Source organism: Mustelus asterias, chromosome 22, assembly GCF_964213995.1.
Source record: "Mustelus asterias chromosome 22, sMusAst1.hap1.1, whole genome shotgun sequence".
Taxonomy (NCBI): Eukaryota; Metazoa; Chordata; class Chondrichthyes; order Carcharhiniformes; family Triakidae; genus Mustelus; species Mustelus asterias.
In genome coordinates, this window is record NC_135822.1 from 43,116,604 (window position 1) to 43,140,992 (window position 24,389).

The 24,389-nt window shown below is 44.0% G+C and overlaps 1 protein-coding gene across 7 annotated transcripts in view; it reads right to left on the bottom strand.

Moving 5' to 3' along the window:
* Window positions 1-24,389, bottom strand: part of zbtb40 (zinc finger and BTB domain containing 40) — a 111,269-nt gene that overhangs the window by 36,121 nt on the left and 50,759 nt on the right. For 5 of the 7 annotated variants that reach the window (XM_078239190.1, XM_078239188.1, XM_078239189.1 and 2 more), the window contains exons 9-14: window positions 23,547-23,683; window positions 14,126-14,297; window positions 11,761-12,180; window positions 10,157-10,363; window positions 7,747-7,911; window positions 388-602 (exon numbers count right to left, since the gene is read on the bottom strand). In XM_078239190.1, coding sequence (XP_078095316.1) covers window positions 388-602; window positions 7,747-7,911; window positions 10,157-10,363; window positions 11,761-12,180; window positions 14,126-14,297; window positions 23,547-23,683 — 1,316 coding nt within the window. The remainder of the gene's footprint in view (window positions 1-387; window positions 603-7,746; window positions 7,912-10,156; window positions 10,364-11,760; window positions 12,181-14,125; window positions 14,298-23,546; window positions 23,684-24,389) is intronic. The other 2 variants (XM_078239191.1, XM_078239192.1) reach the window with 2 other exon arrangements.

Sequence of the window (24,389 nt, forward strand, 5' to 3'; positions counted from 1 at the left end):
GTGTGTACTATCTACAAGATACACTGCAGCAATTCACCAAAGATCCTTAGGTAGCACCTTCCAAACCCACGACCACTTCCATCTAGAAGGACAAGGGCAGCAGATACATGGGAGCACCACCACCTGTAAGTTTTCCTCCAAGCCACTCACCATCCTGATTTGGGAATATATCACTGTTCCTTCGCAGTCGCTGGGACAAAATCCAGGAACTCCCTCCCTAATGGCATTGTGGGTCAACCCACAGCACATGGACTGCAGCAATTCAAGGTAGCGGCTCACCACCACCTTCTCAAGGGCAACTAGGGATGGGCAATAAATGCTGGCTAGACAGTGACGCCCATGTCCCATGAATGAATGAAAAAAAGAATGTCTGTTCAAACTGCCCACCTGATAGGCCTTGTCACAAATATCACAGTTATATGGCTTTCCACCAATATGCGTGACCATGTGTCTTTCGAGAAGCGACGGAGCACTAAAGTTCTTCCCACAAATGTCACAGGGATTGTACTCGGGAGGATGCACCTCTTGGATGTGCTTCTTGTGCTCCTCTGGAGTTCGAAAACTCATCCGGCACTTCTGACAATCATACGGGTCTTCAACATCTGAAATGATCAGAAAAACACTCCCATCAGCTAATTCTGTCTACGCTATTAATCTGGTGCCAAAATACACTGTCCCATTTAGGAATAGGTCCTTAACTTACAAAGAAAGGTATGGATTCTGTTAACAAATTGCTCAAAATGATCACTGACTTGGAGTGAGCAATTCTCGTGCTTGGAATTGGTGTGGTTGGCTGGCTGTGCATTTTGATCAGTTTTACAACACATTAGATTTATCACATTGATCAGGAGTTCTCAAATTTGTGATTCTTTTCAATTCCCAGTCACTTATAATGATAAATAAAGCACTGCTTCATAAAGCATGCCTCACATTTTGCCAACGTTGACAATTAACAACGGACTTTTGTTTGCACAACTAGTTTCATGGAGATCAAACACCTCAGTTCCAAACTGTTCATTCATAAGCTCTGAAATAGATTCTGCATCAACAGTGGCAGCTCTACATCCTAGCTGTGACTGTAACACTACATTCTGCACTCTCTCCTTTCCTTCTCTATGTACGTTATACTTTGTAGAGTGCGCAAGAAACAATACTTTTCACTGTATGCCAATGCATGTCACAATAATAAAACAAATATCAGACTAACAGGCCAGCAGTTCAGTTCTCCCCAGCGCTGATTTTGTTGCAAAATCCATCCATCTACAGAGACTGAACCCACAATTTCAAAAAGTTCAGCCCTGACACTGATGGGGCCGGGTTGTGTAGAGGACAAGGAAAATCCAAGTCTTACCTCTTCTTGCAGTGTCCCTGCATGTAATATCAGCCTAATTGACAGGCTGGACTTCAGGCCAGGCAGGGGGCCCTCAGGAGCAGGCTGCAGCCTCAGGTAGGCAGGCAGCATTTGCCAGCAGGTTTGGGTTTAAGGGCGAAGGCAGGTAAGGTAGGACTGAGGATTTGATCTGCCATCGCACCGTGGGGGGAGGGAATGCACAATCCAAGTGAAGGAACTGAGCTTGGGGGTTGGGCAAGTGGTAGCCCCTCCTGACCCACAATCAGTGCTGGAAAGCCACCTTTTCCATGCTCTTCTTGAGCTGCCAGGTTTCAAAAGGCTTGGGAAATTGGTCAGCCAAGGTTAAACTTACAAAACATGTTTAATACGAGGCTCCCAGCCTTATTAAAATATTTAAATTGCCAATCGGACCCAGCCTGCCTCTGCTATACCCAGAATGGGTGGGTTGGGGAGGGTTTGAGTTCTGTTTTAAACAATTTTATCACATCCGACCCCAGGCCACATTTTTCTGTTTCATCTACTGTGAAACCTGCAGTCAAACCGTTTCAAAACTTTCAGAATGCAATGACCCGACTTTAGGTGGATATAGACATAGACATAGAAGATAGGAGCAGGAGGAGGCCATTTGGCCCTTCGAGCCTGCTCCGTCATTCATCACAATAACGGCTGATTGTCCAACTCAATAGCCTAATCTTGCTTTTTCCCCATAACCTTTGCTCCCATTCGTCCCAAGTAATATATCAGCTGCCTCTTGACGTAAACCACTGGGGCAAATATAGGCTTTGCTTTTGGATGGTAAGCAGTTAATTTTCTGGTATAAGATTTTTCTGATGACTTTTGGCAGACTCCTTGAAACCATCTCACCAAAACAGATTTGAAACCCTTGCTCGAAAACTTTTCAGATACTGCTGCCATTGATCCAGACGCCAATGAATTTCCCTGAACCACCTTGGTTTCAGCCATGATGAGCAAGGAACCTGAAGCCAGAAAATTCCAATTCCTCACTGTAAACTTGAGCTCATTCAAAGCTCTGCTCCAAGCATTCTAATTTGTACCATTCCCAATCACCCAACAGCTTTACGCTCACTTACTTACAGTGGCTTCTGGTTCAGTAATTTTAAAATTATTATCCTTGTTTTCAGATCTTTTCATCACTTCCTCCTCCCAATCTTTGTATTCCCCTCCAGCGGTACAACCCTCTGAGATCTCAGGACTCTTCAAATTCTAGCTTCTTGCCTAAGCTCTATTTTAATCACTCAAACATAGGTAACCATGCCTTCAGTTGCTTAGATCCCAAGTTCAGGAATTTGTTCCCTAAATCACTCTGTCTCTTTTTTTTTTAAAGATGTCCCTTAAAACCCATATCTTTGACTAAGCTTTTACTTCTCTGTCCTAATTTTTCCTGGTTCAAAGTCAAATTTTATTTATTAAAGTTTCTCTGAAGCACCTTGGAAAGTTTCAGTAGTCCAAAGGTGCAATTTAAATGGAAGTTGTTGCACTGACAGCAAAACCTTCAGCTATCTGAATAGCCATTTGGCAGTGAAACAAATTATGTTTCTCCAAGTGCCAGAAAGACGAGGAATACTGAATTAGAATCCCTACAGTGCAGGAGGCCACCATTTGGCCCATCAAGTTTGCAACAACTCTCCAAAAGAGCAAAAGAGAAAATGCTGGAAAATCTAAGCAAGTCTGGCAGCATTGTAAGGAGAGAAAAAAAGAGCTGATGTTTCGAGTCCGGATGGGGTCAGATTTTCCAGCATTTTCTCTTTTGGTTTCAGATTCCAGCATCCACAGTAATTTGCTTTTCTCCAAAAAAGCATCCCACCTAGGCCCTCCCCTCTGTCCCATTGCCAAAACCCCATGCATTTACCATGGCAAATACACCTAACCTACACATTTTGGGATACAAACGGGGAATTTAATATTGCCAACCCACCTAACCTGCACATCTTTGGACCGTGGGAGGAAACCCATGCAGACACCGGGAGAACGTGCAAACTCCACACAGACAGTGGACAGTGAGGAAGGGTTTCAAAGCTTGCAGAGGGATTTGGACCAACTAGAAAAATGGGCTGAAAAATGGCAAATGGAACTTAACGCAGACAAGTGAGAGATATTGCACTTTGGAAGGACAAACCAAAGAAGAACGTACAGGGTAAATGGTAGGACTCTGAAGAGTGCAGTTGAACAGAGGGATCTGGGAATACAGGTACAGAATTCCCTAAAAGTGACGTCACAGGTGGATAGGGTCGTAACGAGTGCCTTTGGTACATTGGCTTTTATAAATCGGAGTATCGTGTATAAAAGTTGGAGTGTTATGGTAAGGTTATATAAGGCATTGGTGAGGCCCAATTTGGAGTATTGTGTACAGTTTTGGTCACCTAGTTACAGGAAGGATGTAAATAAGATTGAAAGAGTGCAGAGAAGGTTCACAAGGATGTTGCCGGGACTTGAGAAGCTGAGTTACAGAGAGAGATTGAATAGGTTGGGACTTTATTCCCTGGAGCGTAGAAGATTGACGGGAGATTTGATAGAGGTGTGTAAGATTTTGATGGGTATAGATAGAGTGAATGCAAGCAGGCTTTTTCCGCTGAGGCTAGGGGAGAAAAAACCAGAGGGCATGGGTTAAGGGTGAAAGGAGAAAAGTTTAAAGGGAATATTAGGGGGGGCTCCTTCACGCAGAGAGTGGTGGGAGTGTGGAATGAGCTGCCGGATAAAGTGGTAAATGCGGGGTCACCTTTAACATTTAAGAAAAACTTGGACGGGTTCATGGATGAGAGGGGTGTGGAGGGATATGGTCCAAGTGCAGGTCAGTGGGACTAGGCATAAAATGGTTCGGCACAGACAAGAAGGGCCAAAAGGCCTGTTTCTGAGCTGTAATTTTCTATGGTTCTATGGACAGTGACCCAAGGCCATAATCGAGCCCAGGTCCCTGGCGCTGTGAGGCAGCAGAGCTAACCACTGTGCCACCGTGCCATCCACTGAAGTAGTTATAGAAAGTTAGGGAATGTGCTCTTAATAAGAATAGCCAAATATATGAGAGCCATGCAGAGAGAGAATTAAAAAACAAAGGTAGAGAGTCACTCAAAAAGAAGAAGCAGGCAAAGTACAGCAGGGCAAGGTTTATAATTGGGGGAGAGGTAATTATGATGCGATGAGGCAAGAATTAGGGGGCATAAGTTGGGAACAGAAACTGTCAGGGAAAGGCACTAATGAAAAGTGGAACTTTTTCAAGGAACACATACTGGGTGTCCTTGATAGGTATGTCCCTGTCAGGCAGAGAGGAAATGGCCGAGTGAGGGAACCATGATTCACGAAAGAGGTGGAATGTCTTGTGAAAAGGAAGAGGGAAGCTTATGTAGGGATGAGGAAACAAGGTTCAGATGGCTCAATTGAGGGTTACAAGTTATCAAGGAACGAGCTGAAAAAGGGGCTTAGGAGAGCTAGGAGGGGACATGAGAAGTCCTTGGCGGGTCGGATCAAGGAAAACCCCAAGGCTTTTTACTCTTATGTCAGGAATAAAAGAATGACCAGGGTGAGGTTAGGGCCGGTCAAGGACAGTAGTGGGAACTTGTGTATGGAGTCAGTAGAGAGAGGCGAGGTGATGAATGAATACTTTTCTTCAGTGTTCACCAAGGAGAGGGGCCATGTTTTTGAGGAAGAGAAGGTGTTACAGGCTAATAGGCTGGAGGAAATAGATGTTCGGAGGGAGGATGTCCTGGCAGTTTTGAATAAACTGAAGGTCGATAAGTCCCCTGGGCCTGATGAAATGTATCCTAGGATTCTTTGGGAGGCAAGAGATGAGATTGCAGAGCCTTTGGCTTTGATCTTTGGGTCCTCACTGTCCACGGGGATGGTGCCAGAGGACTGGAGAGTGGCGAATGTTGTTCCTCTGCTTAAGAAAGGGAATAGAAATGACCCTGGAAATTATAGACCAGTCAGTCTTACTTCGGTGGTTGGTAAATTGATGGAAAAGGTCCTTAGGGATGGGATTTACGACCATTTAGAAAGGTGCGGATTAATCCGGGATAGTCAGCACGGATTCGTGAAGGGCAATTCGTGCCTCACAAATTTGATAGAATTTTTTGAGGAGGTAACTAAGTGTGTTGATGAAGGTAGGGCAGTTGATGTCATATACATGGATTTTAGTAAGGGGTTTGGTAAGGTCCCCCATGGTCGGCTTATGATGAAAGTGAGGAGGTGTGGGATAGAGGGAAAGTTGGCCGATTGGATAGGTAACTGGCTGTCTGATCGAAGACAGAGGGTGGTGGTGGATGGAAAATTTTCGGATTGGAGGCAGGTTGCTAGCGGAGTGCCACAGGGATCAGTGCTTGGTCCTCTGCTCTTTGTGATTTTTATTAATGACTTAGAGGAGGGGGCTGAAGGGTGGATCAGTAAATTTGCTGATGACACCAAGATTGGTGGAGTAGTGGATGAGGTGGAGGGCTGTTGTAGGCTGCAAAGAGACATAGATAGGATGCAAAGCTGGGCTGAAAAATGGCAAATGGAGTTTAACCCTGATAAATGTGAGGTGATTCATTTTGGTAGGACTAATTTAAATGTGGATTACAGGGTCAAAGGAAGGGTTCTGAAGACTGTGGAGGAACAGAGAGATCTTGGGGTCCATATCCACAGATCTCTAAAGGTTGCCACTCAAGTGGATAGAGCTGTGAAGAAGGCCTATAGTGTGTTAGCTTTTATTAACAGGGGGTTGGAGTTTAAGAGCCGTGGGGTTATGCTGCAACTGTACAGGACCTTGGTGAGACCACATTTGGAATATTGTGTGCAGTTCTGGTCACCTCACTATAAGAAGGATGTGGAAGCGCTGGAAAGAGTGCAGAGGAGATTTACCAGGATGCTGCCTGGTTTGGAGGGTAGGTCGTATGAGGAAAGGTTGAGGGAGCTAGGGCTGTTCTCTCTGGAGCGGAGGAGGCTGAGGGGAGACTTAATAGAGGTTTATAAAATGATGAAGGGGATAGATAGAGTGAACGTTCAAAGACTATTTCCTCGGGTGGATGGAGCTATTACAAGGGGGCATAACTATAGGGTTCGTGGTGGGAGATATAGGAAGGATATCAGAGGTAGGTTCTTTACGCAGAGAGTGGTTGGGGTGTGGAATGGACTGCCTGCAGTGATAGTGGAGTCGGACACTTTAGGAACATTTAAGCGGTTATTGGATAGGCACATGGAGCACACCAGGATGATAGGGAGTGGGATAGCTTGATCTTGGTTTCAGATAAAGCTCGGCACAACATCGTGGGCCGAAGGGCCTGTTCTGTGCTGTACTGTTCTATGTTAAGAGTGTGCCCTGGAGTGAGACAATTTTATTTTAAGTGTGACCAAAGCTGTTTCATGCTGTAACACTTCTGACTTTCTAAGCTATCCATTGACAGATTGTGAACATCACCATGGCAGTTCCATTGTAATTCATGATCAGTGTGAACTGTATACGTGAGTTCTTGTGGCGCAGCGGGGAGCTCTGGGTTCAAATACCACCTAGGGCTTTTAGGCCAAGGAAAGTGTTTTCATAATGCAGCCAAACAGGTTGAGTATCAATCTATATAATCCTTCCAATGTGCCAATGGCCGGCAGTCAGACTTCTGGTCAGCCATGCCTGATGTGAAGTGGTGCCTTCCAAGCTATAAGCCTCGAGTGACAGGCTAGTGACCTGTTCCAGGGAAATATTCGCTATGGGAATAGATGAAAGTTTGCCTTGTGCGCTACTTGGTGCAGGAAATGAAACAACCAACAATGAACTGCACAGCAATGTTTCCAGATAGTGTTCCTCTATTTAGCATTAGGATGCTGGATGCTTTCCCTTTCTAGCTTTTAATTCCACATCCTTTTATCCCCTTCAAAACTGAATAAATTCTATCAAATGTTAGAATATAACCAGTGACAACTTTGCATTGGACGTGATGTGACCAATGGGAACAAGATGTATGGGTCAGCTGACCTACTAAACCATGGAACCAATTACTGAGTGATGTAATAGTCAGCTGACCAGCTGATTCACTACAAATAAGGGACTATGTAGAATTGTGGGGAGCTTGGAGTGGCCCAGGGCAAGGCCCCAAGTTTGGAGTAATGATGTTTCTTTATTAAACCCTTTCTTTGATTTATAAGTTGGAGTAAGTTTTGTTGTATTTTCATTCGCTGCATTTTGAAGAGATTTCTAAAGAAACATCAAATGCCACCTGAAAATCCATTTGGATTCTATATCGTTGGATTGATGTCATCAATTAAGTTCTGATAGATTTCACACAATGTGAAGGCACATCAGTTACTCCGCTTTCTTATCTCATTGCTTAAAATGATACATAAAAAGCAGTGAGGCAACATGCAGCAGTTTTCAAACATATGATGTTAGTACAGAGTACCTCACTCATACTCACTGTGAAATGAACGTAGGTGCATGGAGAGCCCATTGGCCTGGCTGAATCCTTTGCCACATTCCCGACAGACATATGGCTTGTCCCCTGTATGGGTCCGTACATGGCGCGTCAATTCAATTGACTGGGCAAACACTGCTTCACAGTACTGACACCCGTACATTTTACCTATGCAATTGTAAAAGGTGTAGGAGATTAAGGGGCTTATAAAACCATGACACAGATTTCATTGTTCATCCCATTTTTATCCATTAATACGTCTGCCCAGGCTAGTCTCTTGTGGTCAATTCCTGCCTCGTCTACCCACTTACCAGTCAAGACACCATGGCCGCGATTCTCCCATCCGCACCCACCGCTTTTCTGGTGGGTCTGGCTGGGAGACATGCATCTGCGGCCTTGAATAGGGTTTTGCGCATGCACATCTCCCAGGACCACACTGGAAATCAGCAGGAAGGCAGGTAAGTAATTTAAATCTTTTTTTAATTCTATTTTAAATAAGTTGATTTGTTAATTATTGGGACCTTACAGGTCCCGATCGAATCTCTCATCCAGCCAGGAGTACTTCATTCCGGCGGGCTTCAGACTAGCTCCCCACATTTGGAGAGCTAGCAGGAGACCTTGTCGGAATGAAGGGGGGCAATCGGGGCCCTCCAGGGAGTCGGGTGACAGGGGGTGGTATGCCCTGAGCTGGGCACCCTGGCAGTGCCAGCCTATGTACCCTGGCACTGCTCAAGGAGCAAAGTGCCCATGCCCTGGGGCACCTTGGCACTGCCCATCAGGCATCGGGCAATGCGATTGGTGAGGGTCCCGCTGCCACTCGGCATTGGGATCGGTCTGGGATGGAGGGAGGGCAGCGATTGGGGCGGGCTGCCTCTCGGGGGGGATCTGACCCCGGGAGGGGGGAGTCAGGGGGGTCTGCCAGGGTGGGGGGGGGTCGCCACTGCTGAGGCCTGGGCATCGGGGCGCTCTGGGACAGGGGGTGGGAGGGGGGGACTGGAGGGGCAGCACTGCGGGGGTCCCGAGCTGGCCAGCAAACGGGAGTTTGACAGTTTGGGGCCACTGCGCATGCACAGATCTCCAGAACTGTCAAACTCTGGCGCGAATAGGCCCCGTCCCCCTGGGTTTTTAATGAGATTCACGACTGGGACCTCTTCAGTGCACAGAGTGCGGAGGTTCAGGTGAGCAGCTGAACTGTCAGAACTGTCGCGACCTAGAACATAGAACATAGAACAGTACAGCACAGAACAGGCCCTTCGGCCCACGATGTTGTGCCGACCTTCATCTGAAACCAAGATCAAGCTATCCCACTCCCTACCATCCTGGTGTGCTCCATGTGCCTATCCAATAACCGCTTTAATGTTCCTAAAGTGTCTGACTCCACTATCACTGCAGGCAGTCCATTCCACACCCCAACCACTCTCTGCGTGAAGAACCTACCTCTGATATCCTTCCTATATCTCCCACCATGAACCCTATAGTTATGCCCCCTTGTAATAGCTCCATCCACCCGAGGAAATAGTCTTTGAACGTTCACTCGATCTATCCCCTTCATCATTTTATAAACCTCTATTAAGTCTCCCCTCAATCTCCTCCGCTCCAGAGAGAACAGCCCTAGCTCCCTCAACCTTTCCTCATAAGACCGACACTCCAAACCAGGCAGCATCCTGGTAAATCTCCTCTGCACTCTTTCCAGTGCTTCCACATCCTTCTTATAGTGAGGTGACCAGAACTGCACGCAATATTCCAAATGCGGTCTCACCAAGGTCCTGTACAGTTGCAGCATAACCCCACGGCTCTTAAACTCCAACCCCCTGTTAATAAAAGCTAACACACTATATGCCTTCTTCACAGCTCTATCCACTTGAGTGGCAACCTTTAGAGATCTGTGGATATGGACCCCAAGATCTCTCTGTTCCTCCACAGTCTTCAGAACCCTACCTTTGACCCTGTAATCCACATTTAAATTAGTCCTACCAAAATGAATCACCTCACATTTATCAGGGTTAAACTCCATTTGCCATTTTTCAGCCCAGCTTTGCATCCTATCTATGTCTCTTTGCAGCCTACAACAGCCCTCCACCTCATCCACTACTCCACCAATCTTGGTGTCATCAGCAAATTTACTGATCCACCCTTCAGCCCCCTCCTCTAAGTCATTAATAACTGACCTAGAACAGTTTTCCCACTAATTCAGCACTTGTGGGAGAATTGCCCCTATGTTTCTCCAGACTGAACCTGTATGATAGCCTCCTCTCGTTAATGAACGGTTTCTGGCTCTGGGCATAACTGAAAAACAGCAGAGCAGATCCCAAATTGGAAAACCACAGACAAATCTTTCAATTACACCTGGAAAAGTCAATAACACAACAATTTTCAGAATGACAACTTTGCAGTGAAGTGATACCATTCCCACCTTCTGAGTGCTTTTTCTTCATGTGATAAGCAAGTGCGGCAGCCTGCATAAACGTCATATCACAATGTTTGCAGAAGAATGGTTTCTCTCCAGTGTGGAGCCTCATGTGATTCTTTAGGGTGGAATTTGCTGCAAATTTTGCCCCACATTCACGACAAGAGAAAGGTTTCTCATCGAAGTGATCAGAGCGTTTATGATATTGCATTCCTGCAGAGAAAGATATTGGTATAAATATTAAATATAACCCAAAGTAAGCTAGAGGCGAGGACAAACTCACTGTATGTATTGAGGAAGGCGCATGGGTTATAAGATAATGGAAAGTGAGTTTGAAACTCCTGAGGTGATGCTTTTTCTGAAGGGTGTGATAGCTTAGTGGACACAGTTCTGGACAAACATCCAAGAGGCTAAAGTTCAAATCCCACCATAGCAATGTGTGCAATTGAATTTTAAATGTCTGGTAATTTGAGGGTAAACACAGTAAGAAGTTTAACAACACCAGGTTAAAGTCCAACAGGTTTATTTGGTAGCAAAAGCCACACAAGCTTTCGGAGCTCCAAGCCCCTTCTTCAGGTCACTCACCTGAAGAAGGGGCTTGGAGCTCCGAAACCTTGTGTGGCTTTTGCTACCAAATAAACCTGTTGGACTTTAACCTGGTGTTGTTAAACTTCTTACTGTGTTTACCCCAGTCCAACGCCGGCATCTCCACAATTTGAGGGTAGACATCAGTAAGTGACCATGAAAATCAATGATTGTTCAGTCGATGCTAATGACAGGTTTATAATATAAGTTCTTTAGGGCAGGGAACCCTTCCATGTCTGACCTGTGGCTCCGATTTTTCACGATGTGGTTGATTCCTAACGTTCTTGGGACAAACAGGGAAAGGCAATAAACAGTGTTCACTGGTGCCACCTACCGACCAAGCATGGGGGTAAGGGATAGCGATGAGGAGGGTGGGAGTCAGCAATGGGGTGTTGGGAAGGGAACAAATGTGAGATGCAGTGGAATATGAAGAAGGGATGAGTGATGTAGTGCAGGTACTGATAAACCAGGTTTGAGTTTGTCTTGTATCAGGAAAGATGCGTACCAATGGAAAGGGGTATTTTTGAAGTTTGTTTAACCAGTGGGGGCTTGGCTCATGCACAGATCCTTTCTGAGGCTGTTGAACTTTCAGATATTGGGCTTGTGACTGACAACCGTCAATAGCATTGCTGCATTTGCTTAGTTCCAATGCTGCAAAGTCTCATCAACAGCCAACGATTCCTACCAGACAACAGACAGTTTCTTACATGCCTCCTCCCCAAGTCTCCTTCTGCACCCTGGGATATACATAATCTGGACCAGATGATTTATTGGGTCTATGTTTTCTAAATTTAAACTTCAGCGTCACACTGATTATTAAGTCCTCTTAAGATTTTGGGTATGTTGCAAATATTAGATAGTCATATCCTCACCAAGTGAATACTTCCCGAAAATATGCATTCAATATTTTGATTCATCTTCTTCCAATCACTTTCAGCTTTCACAAGTTTGAGCATTCTCTCTAACTGATTTGTTATTTATGACTCAACCAACTGTATAAAAGAATCTCAAAGCTGCTTTCTAACCTGACTGGTGGGCAAAGGATTTCCCGCAGATGTCACAAGTCACAGGCAACCGCCTCTTCTTTCCCTTTGGTGCGTTGTGCACTTCTACTCTATGCTTTTCTAGATCCTTCTGGGAAGTTCTGGTCTCGCCACATTCCTCACAGCTTGTTCCTTTAAGGTGACCACTGCTGCGGCAGCGCGTGAGGTGCAGCTCAAGGCGACATTTAAATGTAAACGTTTTGCCACACGCGTTGCAGGTAAAAGTCTGCTTGGCCCCAGGTTTGCGCTTCACTTCTTTCTGATCTGCGATTGGTTCGCTGTCACCCTCTCTGTCACAGCCACTGCCCTCTGGGTGCTCTGCATCTTCACTTCTCTCTTCCTGATCCATCGGATCTTCTTTCTGATCCTCTTCCATGTCACTTACTGATTCTTTCATTAATCCTGAAAAAGGTAGAGAATTCCACTTACGGGCTTCAGAATTTATATTTCCAATAACAATTCTACAAATTGTTCAAAATGAATATTGTAAAACACATTTGCAAAAAGTTTTCATACTTCCTCTGAAAAGTTTAACTTAAGTTTAAGTTTATTTATGAGCGTCACAACTAGGCTTACATTAACACTGCAATGAAGTTGCTGTGAAAATCCCCTAGTCGCCACACTCCGGCGCCTGTTTGGGTACACTGAGGGAGAATTTAGCATGGACAATGCACCTAACCAGCACGTCTTTTGGACTTTGGGAGGAAACCAGAGCACCCGGAAGAGACCCACGTAGACATGGGGAGAACATACAGACTCTGCACAGACAGTGACCCAAACCGGGAATCGAACCTGGGTCCCTGGCGCTGTGAGGTAGCAGTGCTAACCACAGTGCTGCCATGCCGCCCATGCAAAAACATGCAACATCACTGCCTGCATTCTGTATAAAGACAATATGTAAACTTGAGACACCTATAAGCTTAAACTTCCAGCTATAGCTTTAACTATTTAGTTTTAATAAAAAGCTGCTGCAGTTTAGGGGACTCAAGAGCAGAGTTTAACAGATTAAAAATCCTTTCAGCTCTGGGTTACTCTTGGTCCAATCTAACAAACAAAAAGCTTCAATATAAAAAGTAAATACTCCCGACGTTGGAAATGTGAAATCAGAACAGAAAATGCTGGAAATACCCAGCAGGTCTGGCAATACCTGTGGAGAGTGGTCATCAGAACTTCTGAAACATAAACTGAGTATTTCCACCAATTTCTGTTTATATGATAAATGAAAAGCTTTTCCTCTCGACTTTGAAGTTGAAAAGAATTGAGAACCTCTCAGCTCAGCTGCAAATAGGTGCGAGTTCACTGTATGCACTATTCAAAATTTGGTACTAAACTTAAGGGTCCACGTAGAGCTTGGAAAAGAAATTGGAAAAATCCAGACTGGTACAGCAGACAAAAGGCTGCCATTCATTCCTCCAACAAGGTGTTTTCGCTCTTCATTCTGATAAGCTACATTAACCAAAAAGAGTGCCACATGCTCTGTTCTACAGCATGTATATCCTTCAGTGATAACCAAGGAAGTCTATCAAATATCTAAATATAAACTTCTAGATATTGATTTTACATCACATCCTAAAATATCTGAATTCTGTACTTTATTTTAAAGCAATGATTGCTGGACCATTATATAAATTTTCAGCTAAATTTTGTCGGTGATTTGGTTGGTGGTGCAGTGTGAGCCCCCTGTGAGTGGGTTTTAAATCTGCAAAGGACTATCCCACCTCTGTCAGAAGTTAGTGCTGGAAGAACAGTCCAAGGGGCATGCACAAGAGCACTTTTTTCAGGCAAGATAGAGGGGAAACGCACTTCCACCTTTCTTAACTGTAAATCCTTTAGTATTTTCTGTTGTTTCAAATTCAGTTTTCAAGTTTGGCTGTTTCGTACTATCAATAGATTCACTCGTTATCACTGAAGGAATATATTGCAAACACTCAACTTTGTGGATCAGCATCAGCTTTCAGGAATGCTCGTGTTAAACATTTAGCAAGTTCACTACGTGAAGCGGTGCAGGCTAAGAACTGGGAGGTGTGCTCGTAGGGGTTTGGGAAAAGTAAGGAAGCAGTCAAGTAATCAGATTGACATACAACACAGAAAATCAGGAAAGTTCCCACGCATCAACATTCCAGCTTTGTAAAGGAGTGCAGGCAACAGCCAACAATTAATGGGGAGCACCTGAAAATTATCTTGCATCAAAATCAGAGTGAAACTTGAACTATTCCATGTAGCTGTATTAGTGCAAAGCAAACAAATGGACCAGCAATGGAACTGAATATTAGTTTTCTAATACCAGAAGCCAAAACTTTAAAATGCTACTTGCACTATATATGTAAACCCTTCATTGAACGGTTACCTGCATGCTCCATCGCCTTTATTACCAATTCAAGGGACGGATGGGACTCACTGATCATATGCAAGAGTCTACAGAACGTCAGGGCAGGAATGAGTCGCTCTTCTAGAATTTTACCCAGAATGCTTTCTAATGACTGACCAGCACTCTCCTTGTAACAGCAGCTCTTCAAAATCTGACAGTAGGAAGAAATATAAACCATCCAAATGATACAATAGAATGTATAAAATCAGCTTCTTTAGGGCAATGTTAAATTCATGTTAAGTATTCTAGTCTGTACTGAACAAGTCACATCTCTTGAATAATTACTGATCAGATGAGTAAGTTTCCTTATATAAGGATCAAGTAAACCTGGAACTCCGGATACTCCTTCAACCAGATTCAGGGCTGTTACATCCAGCCAGGAATACTGTAAAATATTGATGCCGACCTACTATTTTTCTCCCATTAGGTCGCATAAAGGAGTCGATACTTATGGTAACAACATCTCTATGTAGCGGATATTGCAACAACAGCCTCTATAGTTACTCTGATTATAATTACATCGGTATTCACGAAGGAGAGGGGCGTGTTAACCGGGAGTGTCTCGGAGGGAGGTGTTGACCCGTTAGAGAAAATCTCCATTACAAGCGAAGAAGTGTTAGGTTTTTTAGGGAACATTAAAACTGACAAAGCCCCAGGGCCTGATGGCATCTATCCTCGACTGCTCAGGGAGACGAGAGATGAAATTGCAGGGCCTCTGATGGAAATCTTTGTCCCTTCTTTGGACACGGGTGAGGTCCCTGAGGATTGGAGGATAGCGAATGTGGTCCCGTTGTTTAAGAAGGGTAGCAGGGATAACCCAGGAAATTATAGGCCGGTGAGCTTGACGTCCGTCATAGGGAAGTTGTTGGAGAGGATTCTTAGAGACAGGATGTATGTGCATTTAGAAAGGAACAATCTCATTAGTGACAGACAGCATGGTTTTGTAAGAGGGAGGTCGTGCCTTACAAATTTGGTGGAGTTTTTTGAGGAAGTGACAAAAACGGTTGATGAAGGAAGGGCCGTGGATGTCATCTATATGGATTTCAGTAAGGCATTTGACAAAGTCCCACATGGCAGGTTGGTTAAGAAGGTTAAGGCTCATGGGATACAAGGAGAAGTGGCTAGATGGGTGGAGAACTGGCTTGGCCATAGGAGACAGAGGGTAGTGGTCGAAGGGTCTTTTTCCGGTTGGAGGTCTGTGACCAGTGGTGTTCCGCAGGGCTCTGTACTGGGACCTCTGCTATTTGTGATATATATAAATGATTTGGAAGAAGGTGTAACTGGTGTAATCAGCATGTTTGCGGATGACACGAAGATGGCTGGACTTGCGCATAGCGAAGAGCATTGTCGGGCAATACAGCAGGATATAGATAGGCTGGAAAATTGGGCGGAGAGGTGGCAGATGGAGTTTAATCCGGATAAATGCGAAGTGATGCATTTTGGAAGAAATAATGTAGGGAGGAGTTATACAATAAATGGCAGAGTCATCAGGAGTATAGAAACACAGAGGGACCTAGGTGTGCAAGTCCACAAATCCTTGAAGGTGGCAACACAGGTGGAGAAGGTGGTGAAGAAGGCATATGGTATGCTTGCCTTTATAGGACAGGGCATAGAGTATAAAAGCTGGAGTCTGATGATGCAGCTGTATAGAACGCTGGTTAGGCCACATTTGGAGTACTGCGTCCAGTTCTGGTCGCCGCACTACCAGAAGGACGTGGAGGCGTTAGAGAGAGTGCAGAGAAGGTTTACCAGGATGTTGCCTGGTATGGAGGGTCTTAGCTATGAGAGATTGGGTAAACTGGGGTTGTTCTCCCTGGAAAGACGGAGAATGAGGGGAGATCTAATAGAGGTGTACAAGATTATGAAGGGGATAGATAGGGTGAACGGTGGGAAGCTTATTCCCAGATCAGAAGTGACGTTCACGAGGGGTCACGGGCTCAAGGTGAGAGGGGCAAAGTATAACTCAGATATTAGAGGGATGTTTTTTACACAGAGGGTGGTGGGGGCCTGGAATGCGCTGCCAAGTAGGGTGGTGGAGGCAGGCACACTGACATCGTTTAAGACTTACCTGGATAGTCACATGAGCAGCCTGGGAATGGAGGGATACAAACGATTGGTCTAGTTGGACCAAGGAGCGGCACAGGTTTGGAGGGCCGAAGGGCCTGTTTCCTGTGCTGTACTGTTCTTTGTTCTTTTTTTGCTGCCCTATCCCTTACTCGTATGAATAAACAATCTGCATACTCTCCAACTTCCTCTCCCAATACAGAAGTACCTTCTAGCTGCATATGTTTAAGTGCTGCGATGGCACATTCTGCAACTAACAGAAATCAATTAATCTTTGTAACATATAGAATTTTACCAACCAAACGTAAATGAGGTGAAATCACACGGAGTGGTGTTCCCGTATGAATGAGTCAATGGCGTTATATGAAAAAGGTTTACTTTGAGTCAAGTCTTTGCTTTTCTTCAAAGGAGTGGTTCCCAGATTGGCTGGGAACACTAACTATCTGTTTTGTATCTAGCACTTTGTATCTAGTACTCTCTTTCCTGCTGCCTACTTGGCCATTAAATTTGTTTGTTGCTTTTCTTAAACTGAACAACTGCAAACCTAAATTTCTAATCTGAATACTGTACACGGTGTTCTGATTTTAACTCAAATATTATGGATTATTACATCAACATTATTAAGTCAGTCATTTGAAGAATGTAGATTTGCAGGACTTTCCCAAGCTCTTGTTGAAGGTGGAATCATAATTCCACTCAAAATAACAATAGAGCTGCTTGTCCCCAAATCGGAACTAGAAAGAAAATACATGTTGCTGATGATCTAGAACTCTTAATCAACCATTGCAATCCCCTTTGAAAATCCAATTAGTTTTCCGTGGCCTTTTGCCTAAGAGTCAATTCTATGGGGCAGAGTGGTTGGGACAGGACAGGAATGGCAGGCAGGGTTGGGCAAGCAGCTGAGACAGGGCAGGACAGGTCAGTCAGAGCAAGAAGAAAAAAATCTTTCTAAAGAGTTTTTACCGTTCTTCCAAAAAACTATCCTCCAGCTACCCAAGCAACCTGCATCCTCAGCCACCACATCATCAAACTATCCTCCCAAACTCTGCAGTTATATTCATGCTGTATTTACCGCAAATATTGAAAAACAGACACTGCTGCCTCACATTGAGAACTAAGACTGGGAAAAGGTCACAGGAGGAACAGGCTCTGCCACAAAACTACCAGCTCTCAGAGGGAGACTTCCCTACAGGTGGTCAATTCCCACCTCACAACCTCCTTGTGTTTGTGACCACGACTGCACACTCCAGCAGTGTGATGGGAGGACATACCTGCCTATTTTAACAATGCTGCAACCTGCTTAAATAGTGGAGACATCAACTTTACTTCAATGCATTAATACTGCAATATTGCACAACATCATTTCATCCACATTACTTACATTTTAATAAAAGAATCAAATATACAAGGTAAAAGATTTTATATTACAAGCATCCTGCAGAATGTGCACCTTTTCATTTCAATAAAGCACACTCTCTGACCATTGCTATAAATATATGCCAACATACATAAGAATGCACACATTTAACCTGAAAGGGCTGTAGTAAAAATATCCAAACTTTAGTTATATTTAATATCGACTGACCAATGATATCAATGTAACTAAAATGGCAGCTCCATTTAAGCCCCTTTACATCACCGGCAGCATGGAGCAAAAATGGGGCTTGACGTTATTTTCAGGTATTGAGAGATCAGGAACATTGCGCTCTAAAAGCATGAAGCACTCTGAATTTCCCTAGGTTAAAAAAAGTTAAAATTCTAAATTGGGGCAAGGCCAATTTTGATGGTCAGGCAGGAACTTTCAAAAGTTAATTGAGGGAGTCTGTGGGAAGACAAAGGGACGTCTGGTAAGTGGGAGGCTTTCAAAAGTGTGTTAACCATGGTTCAGGGTAAGCACATTCCTCTTAGAGTGAAGGGCAAGGCTGGTAGAAGTAGGGAACCCTGGATGACTTGGGGATATTGAGGCCCTGGTCAAGAAGAAGGAGGAGGCACATGACATGCATAGGCAGCTGGGATCAAGCGAATCCCTTGAAGAGTATAGAGGGTGTAGGAGTAGAGTTAAGAGAGAAATCAGGAAGGCAAAAAGGGAACATGAGATTGATTTGGCAGATAAGGCAAAGGAGACTCCAAAGAACTCCTACAAATACATAAAGGGCAAAAGAGTAACTAGGGAGAGAGTAAGGATCAACAAGATCATTTATGTGTGGATCCACAAGAGATGGGTCAGATCTTGGGGAATGATTTTCCACTCACAAAGATAGGGAACTTGGGGAAATAAATAGTGATGTCTTGAAGAGTGTATATTTAACGGAGAAGGAGGTGCTGGAAGTCTTAAAGCGCATCAAGGTAGATAAATCCCCGACACCTGATGAAGTGTATCCCAGGACACTGTGGGAGGCTAGGGAGGAAATTACACGTCCCCTAGCAGAGATATTTGAATCATCGACAGCCACAGGTGAGGTGCCTGAAGATTGGAGGGTGGCAGATGTTGTGCCTTTGTTTAAAAAGGGCTGCAGGGAAAAGCCTGGGGACTACAGGCCAGTGAGCCTCACATCTGTAGTGGGTAAGTTGTTAGCAGGTATTTTGAGAGACAGGATCTACAGGCATTGAGAGACGCAAGGACTGACTAGGGACAGTCAGCATGGCTTTGTGAGTGGAAAATCATGTCTCACAAATTTGATTGAGTTTTTTGAAGGGGTAATCAAGAAGGTAGATGAGGCAGTGCAGTTGATGTTGCCTATATGGATTTTAGCAAGGCCTTTGACAAGGTACCGCATAGTAGGTTGTTGCATAAGGTTAAATTTCACGGGATCCAGGGAGAGGTAGCCAAATGGATACAAAATTCGCTTGATGACAGAAGCCAGAGGGTGGTTGTAGAGGGTTGTTTTTCAAATGGGAGGCCTGTGACTAGTATTATGCCTCAGGGATCGGTACTAGGTCCACTGTTATTTGTATTAATGATTGGTATATTGATGATTTGGATGAGAATTTAGTAGGCATGTTTAGTAAGTTTGTAGATGACAGCAAGATTGGTGGCATAGTGGACAGTGAAGAAGGTTATCTAGGATTGCAACGGGGTCTTGATCAATTGGGCTCATGGGCTGACAAATGGCAGATGGAGTTTAATTTAGATAAATGCGAGGTGAAGCATTTTCGTAGATCAAACCAAGGCAGGACTTACTCAGTTAATAGCAGGGTGTTGGGGCAAGTTATAGAACAAAAAAATCTGGGGTACTCGTTCATAGCTCCTTGAAAGTGGAGTCACAGGTGGACAGAGTGGTGAAGAAGGCATTCGGCATGCTTGGTTTCACTGGTCAGAACATTGAATACAGGAGTTGGGACGTCTTGTTGAAATTGTACAAGACATTGGTAAGGCCACACTTGGAATACTGTGTACAGTTCTGGTCACGCTATTATAGAAAGGATATTATTAAACTAGAATGAGTGCAGAAAAGATTTACTAGGATGCTACCGGGACTTGATGGTTTAAGTTATAAAGAGAGGCTGGATAGACTGGGACTTTTTTCTCTGCAGCGTAAGAGGCTTAGGGGTGATCTAATAGAGGTCTATAAAATGAGGGGCGTAGATCAGCTAGATAATCAATATCTTTTCCCAAAAGTAGGGGACTCTAAAACTAGAGGGCGTAGGTTTAAGGTGAGAGGGGAGAGATACAAAAGGATCCAGAGGGGCAATTTTTTCGCAGAGGGTGGTGAGTGTCTGGAACAAGCTGCCAGAGGTAGTAGTAGAGGCAGGTACAATTTTGTCTTTTAAAATGCGTTTAGGCAGTTACATGGGTAAGATGGGCATAGAGGGATATAGGCCAAAAACGAGCAATTGGGACTAGCTTAGGGGTTAAAAAGGGGCAGCATGGATAAGTTGGGCCGAAGGGCCTGTTTCCATGCTGTAAATCTCTATGATTCTAAATAATGTGAAGTCCTGATTCAAAAACCATGAACTGAAGCACACAAGTGATATAGATTTAAAACATTTTTTTTAAAAAACGAGAGAGGTTTAAAGGCAGCGAATGCATCATCATGGGAAAGTGAAACTAAAGTTTAAAACAGCAAAAACACTCAGCTGTAGCAGCTTTAGTGAAAGAACAAAGGTCGACTTTTCAAATGGGAAGATATTACAGATGAGAATGAGGGAGAGGAGGAAGAGAGGGGATAAAATAACAAGCAACTAAACATTTCCCATTTTTCCCTGGCAGTAGATGCTGACATTTCTGCAACAGGGAAAGGGAGCAGCTGAGAACTGTGCAGGTAGGATGGTCTGCAACCGTGATGTCAAGCTGCTTTTCTCTTCCTGTGACACTCGCACCATCCACATTCCCCACCCCCTATTCACCAGTTTTACTATTTGTTGGAACATCTTTTGCTACTTTCAACCTCCTATACATCTTTTATTCTTCACAATATGTCTCATTTCTTCTCATCCCTTGTTATTTAACCACATTAGCATTTTAACTCAAAATACTTTCCTGTGTATGGTTTCCCCTTTGCTTCATTCTATTCATATGAGGAGTGGGTACAACAAAGAGTTGCTTCACTGGTGAAAGAGTCACAATACAGAGCTGTTTATTTCTAAGTTTTGCTTCATTCTACCATGTGATGATGTTTGGGATAAGACGATGAAAAGCAGATTTTAAACATGCTTCAAATAGTGCAAAGCTATAAAAAGATTCCAATTATCTTACAATATTGCACTTACCATAATTTCCAATGGCAAAGTGACAGCTGAAACTGCATAACTAAGGGTTTAGTTATACATGTATGTATAACTACAGCTTAAATTGTATACCTGCCTTTAAATTATATAATGGGGAGTACCTTGCAGAACGAGGGGTTAAATGATATAACTATGGGTTAAAGTGTGGAAAAAGGAATTAGTATAGGTCAAATGATAAAGTGTGGGGTAAGTTGTATAAGGAAGGTTTCATCTGTGATGGACATATGGCCAAAGGGCCTGGCAACAAGAAATTTCAACTTCAGCAAGAACTCCACCTTCAGCAAAGAAGAGAGAAATTAGAGGGAAACTTGATCAAAAATGTACAACAGTTCCTTTCTAATGTCATGCAAAATTATCAAAAATTATCTATCTGCAAGGACATCGGAGGACTGGATATTTACTATAACTACCACTTGTGGCATTTAATCATTTCTTGGCCCCCACAGACTTTTTTCTCCCTGCCCCATTTACCTTGGCTCAGTTGCATCCTGTAAGCTGTTCAGCTTTAATATTAAATAGAATTATCTGGCAATTACAGCTCAGGAACGGGTCATTTGATTCAACTAATCTGTGCAAATACTTCTGCTGTACACTCGGCTCCTCCACCCTATATCATCTCACCTCATGAACATAACCATTGACTGCTTCCCCCCCACCCCCCTCCCCTCGAGGCTTCAGGATAAGGGGCCAATCATTTAGGACTGAGATGAGGAGAAATTTCTTCACTCAAAGGGTGGTGCTTGCAGCGTTGTTGAATATATTTAAGACTGGGACAGACACATTTTGGGGAATAAATGGGGAAGAGGCAGGACACTGGAGTTAAAGCATCTTGATCATATTGAATTGCAGAGCTGGTTCGACGGCCAGCATGCTCTCCCTCTGCTCCTAATTCTTATGCTCCCATATCTAGTTTCTGGTTCTGACAAAGTGTTCAGCCTTGCTGTCTCTGCAGATACTGCCTGATCCGATATCTTCTGTTTTTAGTTCAGAATTGCAGCATCTGCTGCATTTTGCTTTTTACACTGAGATTTATTTATTTCCAATGATTCTATGAACACTATAACGTGGAACTCTATAACATTCTCTGTTAAGAGTCGGGATTCCACCTCATATTCAGTGCATGAAGCTGCTGCATATTAAAACTTACCAACAATGTCATTTTAAATGCACTGAGTTCAGACAAATACAGAATTAGACTGGCAGAAAATTTACAGTAAGCTACCATCTCGAAATGCTACATTGGACAGGAAAACATTTCAACAACTGGAAAGGGTGGCACGGTGGTTAGCACAGCTGTCTCACAGACCCAGGGACCCGGGTTTGATTCCGGCCTTGTGTGGAGTTTGCACATTCTCCGTGTTTGCATCCAAAGATGTGCAGGTTAGGCGGATTCGCCACAGAACATACGCGGAGTTACGGGGATAGGGTTGAGGGGAGATGCGCTTTCAGAGTCAGTACAGACTCAATGCGCCAAATGGCATAGAATCATAGAATCCCTACAGTGTAGAACGGGGCCACTTGGCCAATCGATCCTGCACCGACAACAATCCCACTCAGACCCTATCCCTGTAACTCTACGTATTTACCCTGCTAGTCCCCCTGACAATAAGGAGCAATTTACCATGGCCAGTCCACCTAACCCACACATCTTGGACTGTGGAAGGAAACCGGAGCACCCGGAGGAAACCCACACAGACCATGGGGAGAATGTGCAAACTCCACAGAGACAGTCACCCGAGGCTGCTGTAAGGCAGCAGAGCTGTGCCATCGTGCTGTCTGTGCCATATCTATCTGCACTGTAGAGATTTTGTGTTTCCATATATTCTTGCTAATTATAGCTTCTGAACGGTAGTTCGGAGCGGCACGGTAACACAGCTCTTAGCACTACTGCTTCACAGCTCCAGGGATCTGGGTTCGATTCCCGGCTTGGGTCACTGTCTGTGTGGAGTTTGCACATTCTCATGTCTGCGTGGGTTTGCTCCGGGTGCTCCTGTTTCCTCCCACAGTCCAAAGATGTGCGGGTTAGGTTGATTGGCCATGCTAAAAATTGCCCCTTAGTCTCCTGAGATGCGTAGGTTAGAGGGATTAGCGGGTAAATATGTCGGGATATGGGTGTAGGGCCTGGGTGGGATTGTGTTCAGTGTAGACTCGATGGGCCAAATGGCCTTTCTGCACTGTAGGGTTTCTATGATTCTAATAAACTAACAAATCCTACTGTCACTTTCTTGGCACACTTGTGCATCAACTGTTCACTGTGTCAAACTCGTGTTCACCTGTATAATGGAAATGGCCACACTGCAATTACACTTTCTAGTCAATGGTCGCACAAGAGCAATTCAGTTTTGCATACTGAATTGGATGTCCTAAAATACGGTAAGCTTTCTTATTCCACAATGCAGATATATATAAAAAGTTATGGATAAAGGCAGATTATACGATCCTGGTCAAATTGCTCCTCACTCCTTTACCCCACTTCACCTGATGGCCCCATGCAAATTACACAGAAAAGCAACTTAACATGAATTTATCACAAACAGTTTAACATTTTTTGAGTAAAGAAAAGACTATAAGCTCACGTAAAGGCGTTGAACACATGAAAATAAAGCACCTCTATTGCTTCAGTGGGAAGATTCTCCACATCAGTCATAAAACAATCCAGAAGTGGACTGATATCATCAATTGCATCAGTGATCAGCTGTCTATGTCTTTTCAAAATATCCACAGCTTTACTTTCCTTGTCACTCACTGGAAAAGATCAGTAAAAAATGTCAGTCCACACCTACAGCCAAGTACTCACTCTCAATTAAATACACTGTGTACAGATCGATACATACAGAACTGTTTTAAAATCATTCAAGCCTGATGAAAATTTTACGTCTACATCTTCTCCTGCTGCTTTCAAATTTAACACATTGTATAAAAGGGACCAGTATAGGACCAGTCACAGTTACTCCTGGTATAAATAAACCCGTAAAGCTAATAGGGAAGCCGATGACTATTCACCAGAATCGATTTAAATCAGAAACAAATACATCAGTGTCAATACCAAAATCACCTACAAAATCTACAATCTCAATGTTTGTGAACATCATCATTAGGCAAACTTTCTCGAGAACACTTGTCAGAATTTGAGTGCGCCTTTATTCAATGCATCTCAGTTATAGTAGCCACAGGCAGTGGGATCTATAACTTCTTCCGAAACTCCAACTAACTTTATGGTAGGTGTGTGCTGAATTGTGGCTTGACCAACATAGGTTATACCAGCCCACAGCTGCAGACACCTGCAGTTGTAATTAGCAACAAGAGATTGTTGGTGTCAACAATGGCCAATGATTTATGCTATCAGCTCCCAAAGTACCGCTAGAATCTGCAGAAGTGGGAGACCGGCACAATGTGGAATTCATAGTTGCACCCACATGCACTGAATATGGCCATTGCTGGCTAGGCCAGT